The sequence below is a fragment of the Artibeus jamaicensis genome, unplaced genomic scaffold, assembly GCF_021234435.1.
Source record: "Artibeus jamaicensis isolate MK-2021 breed Jamaican fruit bat unplaced genomic scaffold, CSHL_Jam_final contig_1998, whole genome shotgun sequence".
Lineage (NCBI taxonomy): Eukaryota > Metazoa > Chordata > Mammalia > Chiroptera > Phyllostomidae > Artibeus > Artibeus jamaicensis.
Genome location: NW_026521407.1, coordinates 16,839,042 through 16,856,852, shown reverse-complemented (window position 1 = coordinate 16,856,852; position 17,811 = coordinate 16,839,042). Strand labels below are relative to the sequence as shown.

At 52.7% G+C, this 17,811-nt stretch overlaps 1 protein-coding gene across 1 annotated transcript in view; it reads left to right on the top strand.

The window, feature by feature from the left end:
* Nucleotides 1-17,811, top strand: part of PRKCA (protein kinase C alpha) — a 348,434-nt gene that overhangs the window by 289,125 nt on the left and 41,498 nt on the right. The window contains exon 9 of the mRNA XM_053655561.1: nt 17,092-17,223. Coding sequence (XP_053511536.1) covers nt 17,092-17,223 — 132 coding nt within the window. The remainder of the gene's footprint in view (nt 1-17,091; nt 17,224-17,811) is intronic.

Genomic DNA, 17,811 nt, shown 5'->3' with positions numbered 1-17,811 from the left:
CTGTTACTATGGAAACTGAGCACTTTCCAGTGACCTTTTAGACACTAAACAGAAAATGTGTATTCCCACTGTGGAGTCCACCTTTTTTTTCCTCTCTCTCTAAATAGCTTTAATTTTACTTCTGAACTGCGTGATGGTGGGGGGAGGGGGTGCAGGGACCTATAAGCACACATCTTTGTACTTCAGTTCTGTCTTGAAAGCAAAATCTTTTTTTTTTTTAAGATTTTGAGCAGAGTAATCTTATATTTATTTTTTAAAGATTTTATTTACACCTAACCAACTGAGCCACACTGGCCAGGGCCAGATACAACGTCTTAAACTGAAATGGGACAAGGTTTAATGTTGGACATCATTTCACGCATTCCTTACATCCTTGTCAACTGAGGTGGATACTGCCACTCAGCTGAGCAAACTCAATGGCAGACTCTGAGAGCAACTGCGGTTTCAGTTCGCCTGTGAGGGAGGGCAAGCGCATTTCACGCATTCCTTACATCCTTGTCAACTGAGGTGGATACTGCCACTCAGCTGAGCAAACTCAATGGCAGACTCTGAGAGCAACTGCGGTTTCAGTTCGCCTGTGAGGGAGGGCGAGCGCATTCTACCACAGCGTGGGCGGCATGTTTTCTGTTTAGCTTGTCTTATGGAAATGGCTTTGTCGAGAAACAAACAAAAAAGGTTGTATATTCCAGTTGTCTGTTTCTTCCTCACGAATTCCCAAAATGACATAAAAAGCCTTGAGTTTATAGCTGTGGGGGTGGTCGTGTGGGTGGATGTTGGGCAAGCCTAATATTAAATGTTAGAAGCAGCTGGTCCTGGAACCCACAGGGGATTAGCAGGCGCCAAGGATACTTCCCTCTGTGGGGAAGGAATTAAAAGGAAGGTCGAGCCAATGTCCATTGTCACTGACACAGGCAGGCCAACTAGGCACTGACACAGGTCTTTATGGCTCTATCTTGCGCAGCTACAAAATTAAAGCTCCTAAAAGAGAAAAGCCTAGAATAAGGTTACACAGAATGTTAATACAGAAGGTTAATGTTAACACAGAAGGTTAATACAGAATGAGGTGTGCTAGCTTTCCCCAGGAATTTATCCCATAAAGAGTTCGGATTGGGGGCTCTAGAGAGGTCAGTCCCAAGATTCTGAACTTCCTGGGTATCTTGCAAAAGGAAGCCTTGACCATCCTGGGGCTCCAGGTCCTTGTGACTCTGAGCCTGGAACGTCGGCAGCATCTGGGGGCTCATTAAAGTACAGATCCCCAGACCCCATTCTCCACTTCCACCGAGTCAGCATCTGCGTGTGAACATTCCCCAGGGGATGCCTGCATCCATGTCAGTTCGAGAAGTGCTGGTCCAGAGGACGTGACCTGCTGGCTAATGAAAAACGAACTCCAATTCTCCAGGGCCTGTGCAGGTCGTGAGGATGGACTCCATCCCTGCCCCTACCATGTCCGTGTTACACAGGGCAGGATCGCAAGCAAGCACGTGTGGTTTATGACCTGTGACCTCAGAATGGTTTTAGTATTTCTAAATGGTTGAAAAAATCAAAAAGGATATCACTTGGGACACTTGAAAATTAGACAAAATTCAGACTTCAGTGTCCACAAATAGAGTTTTGTTAACAAGCCACGTCTGTGTGCTCACCTTTTGGCTGCTCTCAGGCTACAGCAGCAGAGTTGAGTCGTAGCCATAGTGACGGGATGGCCCCAGAAGCCTATTGTGTGCCATCGGGTCCTTTATAGAGGACGTTTTCTGACCCCTGCAATAAGGGGACCGTAGGATGAGAGAACTGAGAGGGGTATCTGGCATTACCTTTGTGGTGGGAAAACAAGAGCACAGAGGGGATTCGGTCAAGCTAGCATGCAGCAGGACCGGATCTGTTTGGAAAGACGCTTCTCTCGCATTCCGGTGCCCATCCGCCCGCCATGACACCAGGTCTCCCCACCTGCAGACATACGCTCTTCCATGCATCTCAGTGCTTGCTTAGGTTGTGTGGGAAAGACCCTCCCTTCTCCTCCACTTCCCTCTGTCTCAACTCTTTGAATCCCAGCCACACCTTTACGTAATCCTCAAGGCTTTTCAACTGGTCTGAAATTTCCTTGTGCAAACTAAAGACTGCTCACTTGCCGGATACACCCAGAAGATTTGTCACCTTCCTGTTTGCAGACAGAGCACCCTGGGTCCTGCTCTGAACGCTTTGAAATCTAAACTTCAGGCCCCAGGAGGAATGTACCTTTCACCCCAATGTCCTTGGCGTCCAGCAGAGGACGTCTGCTGTTGTGCAGCCCAGAGTCTTCCTCTCCTTGTCTACTCACATCCCTTTAGCAGTAGGACAAAACCATATGTGATGAATGTGGTCACTCTTGCAAATGGACCAGCTCCTTTCCCACACTTTTTGCAGTTAAAGAAATGGGTAGTCCCGGAAATTTCCAGCTGGTGAGTGTTGCATCTGCTGTCGAGCACAAGTGGTGGGGACAAAGAGTTAAGGCACAAACCTTGCTCTTAAGGATGTTGCCGAGTATAGTGTAGGGGATGGGAGGCCATTGATCCCCACCCTGGCTAATTATTCCTACCTGGAGGTATTTGAGCAGAGGCTGGGCGATTCTATAGGGAAGGTGCAGGGAAAATGCAGGTTACATTTCCTTTAAGGTTCTTTCCAAGGGTCCTATAAGGATGTTTTTGTTGCCACTGTTAGTTCCCTTTCATCCTGATATGGATTAAGATCTCTAGCCTAAAATAGAGCTTTGGGACTAGAATAAAATGGCCTATTTTGAGAACAATTATAAATCGATTTGTGATGACAGATTTAAAGGACCATAATTATAAGAGGTAATGGGAGAAAATCTGCCCACACCGGTTCAAAGAGATGCGAGATTCACGATCTGACCGGTGTCCTAACTTAGTAGGCAAAGCCTTCCGAGCACAGGGTAGAATCTGGTTGTCTCTGACGGTCAGTCTGTTCAGGCTCAGGGATGCTGGGACCCTTTGGGGCTGTGGAGTTTGGGTTCTGGAAATCAGCCGCTCTCTCGGGTCTCCTCCCGGACACTGACTCGCACGCAGTCTGAACTCGTAGGGTTCGTCCCGTGGCTGCTCTTATGGAATCTCCATTAAGATGGTTTCAACTTCATTTTTTCCACATTAGTATGTGAGAAAGTGATGTTATCAAGTTATGATGGGTTATGTTAGACAGAAGTGGAAAGGCGAAAAGAGGTGTGTCTGAAAAACAAAACCTGGTTACCTGGCGCTCGGTCAGCCAGGACGTGGTTAATCAGCTGCCCGGCCAGTTTATGTTTCACCAGGAATCTTGGGCACTTCAAGATGCTGAATAGCCTTCTGAATCATCGAGAAAAGAAATTTGGCTACAAATAGTTCAAACGATGAGTGGATTTGGTTTTGTTCCCATTCATGTAACAATGACAGTCTATATGTAAAATGGCCAGGTAACTAGCTGTGTACCATCTCAGACACTTGATTAACCAAATACCCGGTGACTCCATCATGCCAGAAGCAGGAGAAGCATCCATGAATGGGGTGACGCTGTTGACCTGATGCCATGTGTAGCCATGAGGAAGAAGAGGAGAAGGGCCTGTGCTCCGCCCGGTGTGGCTCTCACCCTTCCCTGCTCATACAAGGGAGAGTTCCAACCCTCACGGGGCTGGTGCTCATCTAAGAGGTTGCCTTCCATCTGCACTGTATTTATTGATTATTTTTAGAGAGAGAGAGGGAGGAAAGAGAAACTCACTGATGTGGTGTTCCACTTATTTATGCATTCATTGGTTTGTTCTTGCATGTGCCCTGACTGGGGATCAAACCCACAACCTTGGCGTATCGAAACAGTGCTTTAACCAGCTGAGCTGCCCAGCCAGGCCCTCCTGCCTGCATTGTAAATACAGCCGGAGCCATGTGGTTTTCCATCTCTATTTTCTCACGGTGCTAATCATTTTCCTGTATACCTAGCATTTCCCCTACTGACCTAGCAGTTCTTCTCCTAGCTCTCACCAGGCTGACACGTCCGCTGCTTAAAGGCAGTTTTGCCAACGCTCTGTCCTCTGCCACCTTTCCTTCCACAAAAACGTCCGCCCTGGCTTTCGTGGCTCCCAAGCCTGAGCCCCGACCATGCTGTCCATGCTTAACGATGCACCGTGTGTTCCGGGAGCTTGACCCCCATGCCCCCCTGTGCCCTGGTCTGCCTGCCCCTGTCCCGAGGCCGCAGCCCCCCAGTGAGGGAAGATGCCTGTGTGCCAGTCACCCACAGAGTACACCGGGCCTCCCTCTCTTCAGACTGGGTTTGTTTATAGCTCTGCCCAGGAAATACTGGAATCTCCTCTGAGTGCCTAAAGATAAGTTCAGGTCTGATCGGAGCGTCCGATGAACAGAAAGAGTGCGTCTTTAGCTCGACAGCCCATCTCCCTCCCTCTCTCTCACTCACTGTGCGTGCCCAACCGCATTTCCAGGTTTTCGTAGGCAAGCATCCACCTGAGTGCACGGCCCCCGCGGGCACTTACCCTGCACCCCGCGTGTCTGTGCTTATGTGGGGGGTGCAGGGTGACACAGCAGGGGCCAAACCCCTCGAACTCTTCCCATGTGCTTCATGCCTGGCTTAATACGACGTGCTATATTTCATTTTCTCTCATTTTTTACTTTCTTCCCAACTCACTTAACTGTCGTAACCTAATCAGCCGTTCTCTCCCCGAGCTCTCCAGTGGAGCTCTGCCACTTGGATGTCAGTTCTTTTCAACTCTGGTCTGTTGTCACTTCTGACAACACTGCTGTCTTTGGGGGTGCTGGTTGGGGCTGCGGGCCAGCGGTGCCCCCCACATACTGCTCTTGTCAGTAATGAAAATCGTCTCTATACTGTTACGGGGTATTCCTACTGGAACTGGGTGGAAAATTTAAATACTCGGATACTTGGGTGGAGGACTGGCCGGGGGGAACCCCAGCCCCGCCCCCAAGCTAGGATCAGCATAGAACGCTCTTTGAAGAGCATTGTGCTGAAGATGACACCCAGGAGCTAATGTCTGGGCAACTTCTCATCTCCAGAACCTGTATTGGACACTGCAGATGGGTTCCCTGAAGGGGCCACAGGAGATTAGTGACCCAGAGTTATTGGAAATGGGAAAGAGAAAATAGTCTTTGAGGGTTCTCGGGTCTCGTGGAGCGTGGTGAAAACCTTAGCCTCCTGAGACTCCCGCTGTCGTCACAGTCTCTGGGTGTTTGCCTTGCAGCCCCGCCCCGAGGTGCAGCGCGTTCACTGGTGGCTGCCCTGAGCACTGGCCGAGTCAAAGCTTCCACGTCCTCAGAGTGAGTGGGTCCTCGCCGATCGTTCAGGGACGTGGAGACTGTCAAACACGAGTGAGCCGCCTGTCGTCTCAGTCCCTGTTGCTCAGAGGCTGCTCTGCTCCGATGAAGCAAACTCACCTCGGGTCCTCAGTTCCCAACTGTGACCCAGACATTCGTCCCCTGCGAGTTGTGACACACCCGCACAGTGTGTTTCCATCTTTGTTTTTCCATTGGAAACTTTGTTATTCCAGGGAGAAAAACACACATATTACTACAGGTCTGTGTTTCCCTGTCAAGGTGCTGGTACAGAACCAGATGGGGCTGGAACAGGACATAGAGGGAAAAGAGGAAAGGATTTGGGCAAAGTCTTCACCACTCTGGGTCCCCCCTGGCTGGTAAACTGCAGCTCCTCCCAACTGATGGGAGGCTGTCCCCTCTTGGGAAGGACTGTCCTCTCCCCCCTGCCTGCTGGGCAGCCTGGCTCTCACCTTGTCACTCCGAGGAAACAGCACAGTTAAAGTCAAACTCAGATCCCAGCTCCACCACCTCTTAGCCTTGGGCCATGTGCTTACCTCTTTTACCTCAGTTTCCCCATCTCTGAAATGGGGACAATCAAAGCACCTCCCTGCTAGGGTTGCCGCAAGGACTGAGCGGTGACTGTACAAGGTGCTCCGAACAGCCAACAGCACCTTCTAGATAAGAATTTGCACTGCTCTTGCTCCCGGCACTCTCCCCATGTCTCCCCACATCGTCTTCCACGTGGAAGTGCCCCTGTGCATTGCTGTCGTCTGAGAAGCCATCGCCCGCTTAAAGCGACCCTTTGTCCTGCTCTCTGAACCACTCGTGGACTCCGTCAGCGAGGAAGAGTGACCCCACCACCCCTGCCCACTGCATCCAAGGAAGGGCGTCCTCGGGTCATTTGAGAACAGGGTCGAGGGTTCTGGAGTCAGCAAAGCCCCCCGTGGGACAGGCTTTGTCTGGGTGCACGTGTCTGACATCTCCTGTGCTTCTGGTTATGGGTCTTCAGGTGAGAAACACAGATTATTCCACCTGAGAAGGAACACGTCACCTGCGTAGGGGAAAGTCGCCCTGGCCCGTGCAGTGAGGCATTCTCACACACGTGAACGAGGCGTTGCTCCCCCGCTCGTGGGCCAGCCTTCACCTCGTAGCTTTCTCTGAAAACACAGAGCTGTCAGTGATGGGTCCATCGCTGCTCCCCGGGGCCCACTGCCCTCTGCTGACCGGCTGGGAAGGAGCCTGTGGGGACCGTCTTCCCGACTCCTGGCAGCGGCTGCGGGCGGCTCTTGCCCGGAACTGACAGCTTTGGGGGGGAGGGGCAGCCGTGCTCTCGTTTCTCACGAGGGGGTGCTCCTGCGACCCACGTTTCCCCAGGCCCCAGCCGCTTGTGGTTCCTCTGAGAGCACAGTGGTTGAGTTATTTTACATTTTCCTGGCTTTTCCTTGGTCTGCGGCATCCCCCCATCCGCTTCCCAGGCAGGGAGTATCCTGTCCCCCAACCCCCACCCTCCACCCTCCACTCCCCACCCCGCCAGGTGTCACCCTCCCCCACCCCAGAGGCCCACTCTCACAGCGAACACCGTGGACTCTCTTGGCCAGCAGGGAGCCCCCCAGGTTCATTTGTGCCAGGTCCTACTTGCCATCCCTTTGCTTCCTCCAGGGGGAATCTCCCTTCTTTTAAAACATTTTTTTAAAAGATTATTTATTTTTAGATAGAAGGAAAGGGACAGAGAAAGAGAGGGAGAGAAACATCAATGTGTGGTTGCCTCTCATGCGCCCCCTACTGGGGACCTGGCCTGCAACCCAGGCATGTGCCTTGACAGGGACTCAAACTGCCTACCATTTGGTCTGTAGGCTGTCGCTCAATCCACTGAGATACAGCCAAGGCTGAATCTCTCTTCTGAGCCCCCAACCTGGCAGCAGCTACTGGGCCCTGACTGAGCCCCTGTCACTGCAGGAAGGAAAAGCTCTGCACAGGAGGAAGCGAGGAGTCATAGTCCATTTTACAGATGAAGAAACTGAGGCCTTGGTGAAGTCAACCCTACTGTAGTTGGCGCTCCAGCCAATGTGTGCTGGACTTGAACTCCTATGCTCTTCAGCAGTTGCCGCCCCCACCCCACCCTACCCCACCCCGCCCCTCGGCTTCCCTGCCAGCCCACGGCCACAGGGGCCCAGGAACCACCCAGAACAGTGCAGCTGCCACCAGCCTTGGAAGCAGGTGTCCCATTGAGCTATAATTAGGTCCCTTGTTTTTAAAAGCTGGTGTGGCTTTAAAACGCTCAGTGAAGGTAGGATGAAATCAATGATTATGTAAATTTTGATTATGCTCAATTTAATTGCCATCGGCCCTGCTTTTGGAATGCTAGTTGCTGTCAATTAGAGACATTTCTAAAAACCTTAAATTGAGTAATTGAGCAAAAGTAATCAACATTTGGGGAGAGGGATCTTTTTTTTTCTGTTTTTACCTCCTCCGTGTGGATGAAGTTTGGATGCTTTTTTGCCAGGTGCCCAGGCCTGCCTACCTTCCCTATGGCGGCCATGTAGTGATGGAGAGAAGTGTCTAGAACTTTCCCCAGGGATCCGGACTTTATTGCCAGTTATGGCTTTTTTTTTTTAATTCAGGAGATGCCATTCTGTGATCATTTAGCTTCAATTGAATTTCCCCAGTGGTGGCTTTTTTATTGAATTCTGCCCTTATGTGACTATCATCATTTCTTATTACTTCTGAAATTGCTCCGTGTTTCTCTGAGGCCACCCCAGGCCCCCGGAAGCCCTCACATCCGCCCTTGCCCTGCTCCCTGTATCTGTGACTTGCAAAGCCTGGGCCCAGTCGAAGGTTAGATTCAGGAGACACAGAGGTATGCCTGGTTGGCGACTTGTTGGTTTCTAGAAAGAAAGTACCAGGATCCCAAGACGCACCCCTGGCGTCAGTCCACACTCCGCTGGCGTTTTGCTGAGGCCCAGCCGTCCTGGTGGAGTTTCGAGCCCTTGCCCATGAAGGTGCAGCTTGGAAGGTGGAATTTCTGTGTTTTCTGTGCCATTTTGCAGCGCTTAGGGGAACCTGACCTCTGTGGACCTGACTGGTGATCCGTAGGCAGGTTTCTGCTAAAAGGTCCGGATCACAGTGCAGTCCAGCTCAGGCAGGTACCACAAGAGGGCAGTAAAGATCTGCAAATAAAAGAGTCCGTGAAAGCTTGTTCCTGGGATGGCAACGTACTTGAGCCTGCATCTCTACTTTTTGATGGATTTGAAGAGGGGATTACCTCTGTGTTCCCAATTGCTCCGTGGTCTTAGAGACTGTCAGGGTGATGAAAAAGCAAGACGTCAGGGTTTCTTCAGGTCTGCGTGGCTCCTGCAGCCTACTCTCGCTTGCACGGGCCGCGGCACATTTCACGTGCTCTGCTTCCTCAGGGCAGAGAAGTCCCCAGTTCCGAGCAATGCTGTTGGCCGTCAGGAAAACTGTTTACTTTGGTAGCATCTGTGAGTTCCTGTGGCTTCTGACCCTGCCACAGCCAACTCACAAAGCCAGTGCGGTGTGAATTCCAAAGAGGGAGCATTCCTGGTAGGGAAGGACGTAGGATTCCAAAAACTCCTGGGTGCCACAACACTCCGACAGCAGTGTGCAGGCCTGCTCACTTGGGCCTTTCTCGAAGGCGGGCAGATGCCTGTGGTCAGAGAGAGAAAGGCGGTCTTTTGCAGAAGAGAAAACTTGAAGAGGGTGCCGTCGCTCCCGGCATCCTCCCGTAAGTCTGGACTCTCAGCAACCAGGCAGCACTGAGAGCAGCAGCCTGCCCTGGACCTGTGTAGCGGGTGAGACTGGCCGCACTACTGCGGCCCGGCAATGACCGTCAGCCAGCCTAGGAAAACGTGTGTCAGCACCCACTGGACACCTCCAGGAGAAGGAGAAGCAGGTGGGTTGAAGAACAACCCAGCAGAACAGTGAGGTATATAATCGTCAGTCCCAGGAGAACTGACCCCTCTGTTTTCCACTTCGGGCAAAGCGCTACATCCCAGGTCCCACATTTGTCCTCTTAGAGTGTGGCTCAGTTGCCGTGACAACAGAGGCCTGCCGGCTTCCTGCAAATTCATTTCCACAGTGGCAACAGCGTAAGTGACTGTGTCTGTAAAAATATTTCTCGTTAAGAAAATGACTTAACGTGGTTTCCCGGAAATTTCTGCTCCACAAAGCACTTCACTCACCACGCTGTCTGGCGCGAGGCAGCTTTGGCCAGTACTAGTCAGCCTGTCCAGCATCGTGGAGCAGACGGAACAGGAATTTAGTTCAAGTGCATGCGAGGTTCATTCTGACAAGTTAGCAATGCAATGCAGATGTTCTGTGTAAATCTAACTGCAAATGAGGACGGACCGTTTGCAAACCTGCATCATCTAGGCGAACTGGAGCCTCCCGGCCACATGCTGCCTGTCTCCTGACACAAGGCGGCGTTAGCACACAGCCACACGCACGCACTCGCTCACTCGGGTGGCTTTCCCACCGAACCGGCAGGGCCAGGTGGTTACAGCAATGACAGTGTTTGGCTTGCAAACCCCAAAATGGAATCATTTGACCCCTTATATTTTCCTACCTTCTAAATAGGAGAACGAGCCCTGAATTCAAAGAACAGAGTTCTAGATTCAGAGCCCAGGGAGGAAAATCGATTTAGACACATCACTCAGGCCTCAGTCTCCTCATCTGGAAGGTGGGTGGCCTTGACTAGCTGACCTCCAACTTCCTTTCAAATCCTAAAGGCTCCCTCCCCCTTGTGTGGTGGGCGAGAGGTTACATCCCAGGCGGAGCAGCCCTTGGCACAGGGGAGTGGCTCTCTGTGGAATGACCCAGGGTCCTGTTCCAAGGACCAATACAGAGGAAATAACACATCTATCATGCCCCGCCACTCCCCACCCCAGCACTGCCATGACCCTGAGCAGCGGCAGGTGGTAGAGTCAGTTCTGTAGGCCTGTGTCCTCACCTGGACCCAAGCAGGTCCGACCTCCCCAAGGGCCCGTCTGTGGCGGACAGCCACCGGTTCCAAGGCTGCCCCTGCGGTCGTCAGCGGGAGAATGACTGACACACACCTGCGATGTGCTGCTCCCCTCCGAACCCCACTGCAGAGACAACACAGGTGCCGACACGGCCGCTCCCTGGCCTTGTGCCTCCAGATCAGAGCGGCCGATCAGACTGCCAGGTCTGACAGAGAAGTGCTATGGGGAATCCTGGTCACGGTGTTGGATACGAGGCCTAAAAGAAGCCGAGACCCTGCCATCAGGAGCTACGCAGCCTCTTCAGGTCCCCGCTTCTCTTTGACTTCGCACGGTCAGGTGGAACTGTCTGGCTTCCCCACCATCTTCGCAGTGCCTACCCGTCTTGCCCCGGAAATCCCACGTCAGGAAGTCTATCCTGGGGAGATCAGGGATGTGCGCAGAGATTGGATGACAGAATCGTTTGCCTGCACGTGACTGGGTACAGGGGCAACTGGGACCAACCTGGATGCCCAGCAGTAGGGGAGTGGCTACATCACCTGCAGGGGGCCCCGCTACAGGGGGCCCCGCGGGGCAGTGTCCAGGCGCCGCAGTCAGGTGATACAGGGGCACTTGGGAAAAGTTCGCATCCTCCGAAGGGAGGGAGCGGGCTACGGGCAGTGTAATTCTATAACATCTAAGAGGAAAACATGGAAAAAGAACTAGAATATCCAACAGCCCTGACCAGTGTGGCTCAGTGGGTTGGCATCGTCCCGCAAAGCAAAGGATCGCAGGTTCAGTGTCCGGGCAGGACACATGCCTGGGTCGCGGGTTCAGTCCCCAGTCGGGGAACGTGGAAGAGGCAACGATTGCTGTTTCTCTCTCACATCGATGGTTTTTTCTCTGTCTCCTTCCCTTCCTCTCTCTCTAAAAATAATAAATAAAATCTTTGGAAAAAGAATATCTAAAATATTAACAATGTTATCTCTAGGTGATAAAATTACAGATATTTTTACTTGTCCTTGCCCGTTACATTTTCTAAAATGAGCGTTATTATTTGTATGACAAGAAGCAGCATTATGGTAGAAATTTTGTAAAAGCGATCATGCTGCCTTTTAAAACATTTTGTATCACGAGGAACTGCCTTCCCCACATCCACATTCATGCATTTGCCACCACGTCCCAGGCTCGCTCCTGGGCGCTGGCGAGCCATCAGCGACCAGAACAGATGAGGTTCCCGGCTCCGTCCAGTGGAGGGAGGAGCAGCAGGTAGTGAGAAGGGCGTGAGGGGGGACTCGCCGCAGGAAGGAACGGCACTGCCAGGCTGCACGGGGCTGGCGGGGAGCAGGGACGGCTCGTGCCTCAGTGGGTCGGAGGGCAGGAAGTGCGAAGGCCCTCCGGCAAGAAGCCTGCTTGGCGTGTCTCGGAAGATGAAAAATTGGCCAGAGAACAGCAGGCATTTTATTTACCCCGGCTGTGCTCCCCAGGAGGCTGCGACGGCCATTTAGTAGCATCGTCTTAGTCCATCACCTGGTGACAGAGTGGGTGTGATCGGTGTCGTGACTCAGGGCTTGTTAGAAATGCGCAGGCTTACTCCATTAATGGGATTGTCGAGACACCTTCCTGGCTCCTTCGTGGTGGTCGTCTCCAGAAACCGTGTGATTTCTCTTAACTCCTGTCTCTGTGGGTGCAGGTGAATACGTGGTTGCCCCAGAGGTAAGGCGCTGTGCTGAGGTCCTGGTTGTTCGTGGCGTGGCTGTTTCTGCTGCCCACGGAGCAGCATGGGAACACCTCCGTGTTGCACTGCCAGGGTCATGCAGCTAAGCCCCGAGCACAGAGCATTTTCACCTTACAGGAAAAAAGTTTAGAAGAAATCCACAGTATTCATCTGCCACAACAGTTGCTCACTGTTGGCCATCTGCCCTCAGAATCTTAGAAGTAGAAAGAAGCTCCCATTGTTTCAGGGTCATCTCTCTACAATTTGCAAACATCTTTGATACATATATTCTTCAGAGCCATAATTTCTGTTAGGCAAGGAGATACAGTATTAAAGGAACTTTCTCAGAATAGGTGCGAATGGACACAGTTGCAGTGGGATGGAGTTAAACAGTACAGCATTCTTCCGAGGGCTGCCCGAAGGTTCAGTGATCCCAGGGCAGGCCCTCGGGGAGACTCGCGGTGAGCGGTCTCTGCATTCCCGCTGTGGACGAATCTCTGGGCTTCGGTTCCTACTGAAGGTAGGTCAGCACTTCTTAGAAGAGCTGCTAGGCAGGGTGCTATTGTATTAGGAGACTGGTGACTTATAACTTGACACTTTCCCCGTGTCTTTATTCTGTCTTCCCGCATCCCGGAGCGAACATATCATCATTATGCAAAATCTAAACCTTGCAGAGCATCTACTGCATTAAGTTAAGCCACTCGGAATTGCCATTCATGTGGGTCAGATTGTCACATCCCAGCTATTGCAAATAAATGGTCCAGCCTCGTAGAACATTAGCATCTCCTGCAGTTGGATCCTCATAGCCGCGCAGCGTGGTCCTCTGGTGCACCCCCCACTCAGCTTTAATTGGGAAAGCCCCCTAGCAGTGCACCAAACATGGGGCCTCTCACAGCTCACACAGACAGCGCCTCAGACACGGGAATTACACACACCTGCAGGCCGCGACCCCAACCCCCGAGAATCTGGGCTCGCACTCCTGGGGTTCGCTGCGTGCTGTGCTTTACAGAGACCCCACCATCGGAGCCTTTAAGTAGAGAACACCTTCAGTGACCGCACAGTGTTGCGGCTTTTCAAGGACGTGTCTTGTGTACAGTGAGACACGTGTTGATAGTATATTAAGTGTTCCGCTGGGGGAGAGAATGCTGCTTGTTCGCACACCCTGGAAACCCCGTCGGCAGCCGATGCCAGACCAGGCCTGGTGCTTGGTCTGCCATCTTTCACGGAGCCCAAAAGTCCGAGTTCTTTGGTCACAGCCAATAAAAAGCCATGCTGAGTTTTCGTCTGAGTTTTTAAAAAGCATGCTAAATCTTCAGCCTGTGAAGCCATTTTTATTCTAGTTTACAGCACCATTTTTACTTTCTCTTTAAAAATTTCCATGCCATTTTAATAAGCCAGGGCCGTCCCCTGCACATCCTCGCCCTGGAGGGGCTACAGAAGATGCTCTGAAATCAGGGTGGGCTCTGGAGGTGAGGCCCGTCCCCACCGCCCGCCCCTGCGGTGGGTGTGATAAGGTCGGGACTCAAACCCCAAGCTCCGGCCGCTTCTCTCTGAAGAAGTTAACGGACACCATCAAAGCTAAGAGGGCATCCCCCTGCTCCCCCTGCTCCCGTGATGGGGTAGGGGGAGTGGAGGAGGGCTTCACGGGAGGGAGGGTGGAGGCTCAGCAAGCGGGGATCTCCGCCCCATCGGCTGCTGCCCCGAGCCTGGCGCTCCATCAACTCTCCTCTTGTGAGTGTCGAGGATGAGAGAGGTGGAACTCAAGGTTTGGGATTTATCAGCAGGTGTGTTACCGAAGGACTAATGTGACCTTTAGGTCCCCAGCCCCAGCCGATGCTCTTTGTCTGTCTTCCAGAGACATCCTGTCCCTCCCTTCTCCGTGGTCTGAACCCCAGGTTGTGCAGGTCAGGGTTTGTGTTGCTTTAGTGAAGGGTGTCCATAGGGCTTATTTTTATTCCAATGCCTGCACGGGTTCACCAGAACCTCTGTGGTTGGGCCGTCGGCCTCAGCTCTGTTCCTCCCCTTAGCTGATTTTATTTGCACTCCCAGCGAAGTCTGAATTAGATCCATGACCGCCAGAGTTAGGTGAGCAGTGTGCAAGCCAGGAAAAGCAGGTGTCTGCCCACAGGGAGACCAGTTGCCAGACAGCTCGTTGAAATGCTCGAAGAAAGAAATGGTCGGCTCAGAGGCTCACCGCCGCCCACCAGTCAGAGATCACGGCTGGGTCGGGGGCGGGCAGGACTTCTCCTCTGAGGAGGTCGCTGCAGAGAAACCGTTCCAGGGCCTGGCTTCGGCTTGCTGGCCCGGCTGCCAGCCTTGCGTGCCCCCTGGGAAGGGTCACTGTGTGACCACCCGAATGCAGGGTGGTCTCTGAAAGGACCCACCTAGTGGCAACTGCTTGTCTGACCAGTGCTGGCTGCAAGTTCACTGTACTGTTTATGATTTGGCCTCTTAAATTCTGCCAGTCCTAGGTTTAATGGAGTCATGGGTTTTGGGATGAATGAGTGAATGAGACATTCAGTGAGTGTGCCCGGTCTAAAGATACAAAGATGAGCGAGGCGGTCTGGACAGAGGGCAGATCAGCAAGTCCAGGAAGAAGGTATGTTCTGCCGCAAGGATTCAAGGAGCCTTTCCAGGTGTGGCTGTGGGAGAACCGCCCTCCTGTTGGCAGGGGAGCTGCCCAGGGGCCCCGAGCTGCCCCTCTGTCCTGCGGGCAGGGGTCTCCTCTGTGGCTGTTCCTCCCCAGCCTCACAGGTTGTCCCCACTGCAGTTTAAGGTCACATTGCAATGGGGTCCAAAAGTAGCCAAATGCAAAAGTGTGGTTTTGCATTCACGTCCCTTTAGCCTGACTGTGGGGAATACCCCGTACCTATCACTACCCTACGGTCGTAGCACAAAACCGGCAGAGCTCTTGCTGGGTTGCCGTCCCCCGTGCTGGCAATAGGTGCTGGGTGAAAAAGCCCGTCTCTGTTCTGGAGGCCAGCACACACATCAGCCCACGGTGCCTCGTACACGGCCTGTGGCAGGGAGGCGTGCTGAGGGCGCCGTCACTGTTCAGGACTGCCGATGGGTCAGGGACACCCGGTCCCGGCCCTGGTCAGCTCCGCAGGTGGACACGCAGCAGCTGCTCCCAGCGCTCCAGGGCCACGAGCCCCTCGTGTTTGGGTCCTTCCAGATGCTGCTGTGGATTCCCAATAGCACCGAAGTAACCTCTCCGTGCCTGTCTGATAACATCTTCTCTTTGTAAATCACAAGAGCAGAGCGGCTTAGTCCGTATCCTCGCCTCACACCTGAATTTCCCGATTACTCATTTAAAGTTAGACCAGAAACCAGAAAGTTTCTCAACTCGGAGCCATTCCGGGGCAGCTCTTTGGAGGACAGGGGGCTGGTCCTGAAGTCGAGGGAGGATCTGAAGGACCCCAAGTCCTTGTTTTTTTCTCGCAAGTCTGCCTGAAAATCCCTCCCGTCCTCTGTCAAGGGGGAGGCCAGTTTACATGTCACTGCAGTTCAGGCTCTGCCTTGACCGAGCATCGGTGTCCCCAGTGGCCCCTAATGCCCACGGTTCCCGCCATGCACTGCAAACGGGTGCAGTCCAACTGTATTTAATACTTCCAGCCTGGAGGCAGAAAAGTTGGGGCCATCCTTCCCCCATGTTTTGAAGTCTCTGCTTAGCTGGGTGTGCGCACTTCACCCAAGCACCCGCTCAAGCCGTGAGGTCTGACCCCTACAGGCCAGTTGTTTTTATCGGAGAAAAGCATCGCCTCATAGCACAGCCTCCGAGGGGCACAGTACGGCTTCATTTCTTTATCCGTTCAACTGAAACGTCGAGTGCACACCCCATGCCAACCGCTGTGGAAGGGGCATCTCCAGCAGAGCCGGCATGAAGCAGCTCGCTCTCCCCCCCCACCCCCAGTGCTAAGAACCTGTGTTGCCAGTGCTTTGGTTGTCGATGAGGCCCCGAGGGCACCTTCTCTGCCTCCTACGCCGTGTTCGTGGTAACCACGTCGATTCCAGGGATGCCCTGGCACCTGCCCAAAGCTCAGCTGCGCTCGGTCGCACCTGCTGCGCTGGGCCGGGGCTGCACCCTCTCACTGAGAATGTGTTCAGAGCTCGAGACCTGGCCCTGCAGCCCAGGGCCGTGGCTGCAGAGGTTTGGCCAGGCCCCTGGACCCTGGCCTTTTCAGCCGCTGACACATCCAGTAACGGGCTCCCTCACTGTCAGGCAGATTTCAAAATGCAGACTCTGGTGGGGGCTTCTCCACCCACTCAGGGCTCCTCCACATTCTCCACAGGCTCCTCGGCTGATGGTTGAGATGCGCCCCTGTAATCCCAGTCGCCTCTCCTGTTCTGCTGAGCCTCTTGCTTTTCACCTTGAGCATGAAACTGACTCCTCCATGATGAGGGCCGGGTCTCTCCCGGGCCTCTGTGTGGCCGGGTCTAATTTATAGGAACTCCTTTCAGTAATTCACCTCACTGACCATGCACTCTCCAGGTTCCAAGGGCAGAGTGTGTTTCCAGGGTGTGAAACCAGATTCTCGGTGTATCACCATTTCTTCTCATGACTTAAAAAAAAACAAAAAAAAAAAACAAAAAAAACACTGTTCTTCTTATCTTGCCTTTTAAAGTAGCAATAAATCATCCCCACAGTTGCCACTTAAGCAGTTCCTCTCCTGAGGACACGGTCCTCCCTCTTTGCAGGGGCACAAGTTTCTGTCCTACAGATTAACCTTAAATTGGAAAATCTACAAATAAGAGAAACATCAGCGCGTAGTTTCTCTCTCTTATGGTGTTGACCGTTGGCCAGCCCTGGCTCCCCGAGAAGTTAAAGTTTACCTCCCAGAACGAGATTCAGCCTGCCCTTGCAGGGGTCCAGTGACTGGATTCTTGATGAGCAGTTTGAAGAGTTGTCTCTTCCTAGGTAAGGGCCGTGTGTGGGCGCTCCGCAGACGCCGCCCGGGACGGGTGCAGCCACCCAGCTGGAGCAGCGGTGTCGGCTGGGGCTCTCCTCACCTCGTGCCACCTCCCCCTCCCCGCTGGCATCCCACTTAGTTACAGCGTTTGCTGTCAGTCTTTCCCCTCGGGGAAAAAACGACTGACTGTTTTCACCTGTCTGTTTGTTGTCCAGAAAGCCAAGCTTGGCCCCGCCAAGAAAGTGATCAGTCCTTCAGAAGACAGGAGATTTTCCAACAACCTGGACAGAGTGAAACTCACTGACTTCAATTTCCTCATGGTGCTGGGGAAGGGAAGTTTTGGGAAGGTAAGGAGGACAACTGGCCCGTGACATGGCCAGATTTCTGTACGCTGGGACCATCCCATTCTTTCTTACATTTCCGGAGCTGCCCCTTAGGTTTCCCTGCTCTCTGCACGGTTTCTCAAAAACAACTGTGTCCAAAAAGCTCAAGAGGAGTCACTGTGCCACCATGTCAGTGTTCAGGAGGACAGAATGGGTGCTCCGCAGCGTTGGCTGCATGCATAATTTTCACAACTAAAAATTGAATGTTAGCTTGTAGTAAGCGAATGTAATAATCATGAGAGATTGAACTGGGTTTCTTTAGCCTGTATGTCTGCACCTGGCCCCAAATCTCACCATAAATCCAGGAACTGGTTTCTATCCTGCCTGTTTCTTTGTGGTAGTACCTGACTGGTCAGAAGCTTATAAAGCTCAGTCACTTATTTGCAGTAAGGATGACCATGAAAAAACGCATAATTCAGCCCTAACGCTCTAATGCTGCATATTCCTATTAGCGGCCACAACAGCGCCACCGTGTGGCCACAGCCTGCACAGCGTGCAGACCCTGCCGCCTTGGAAATTACACAGTGCAGGAGGAATGTGATGTGCAGTGAC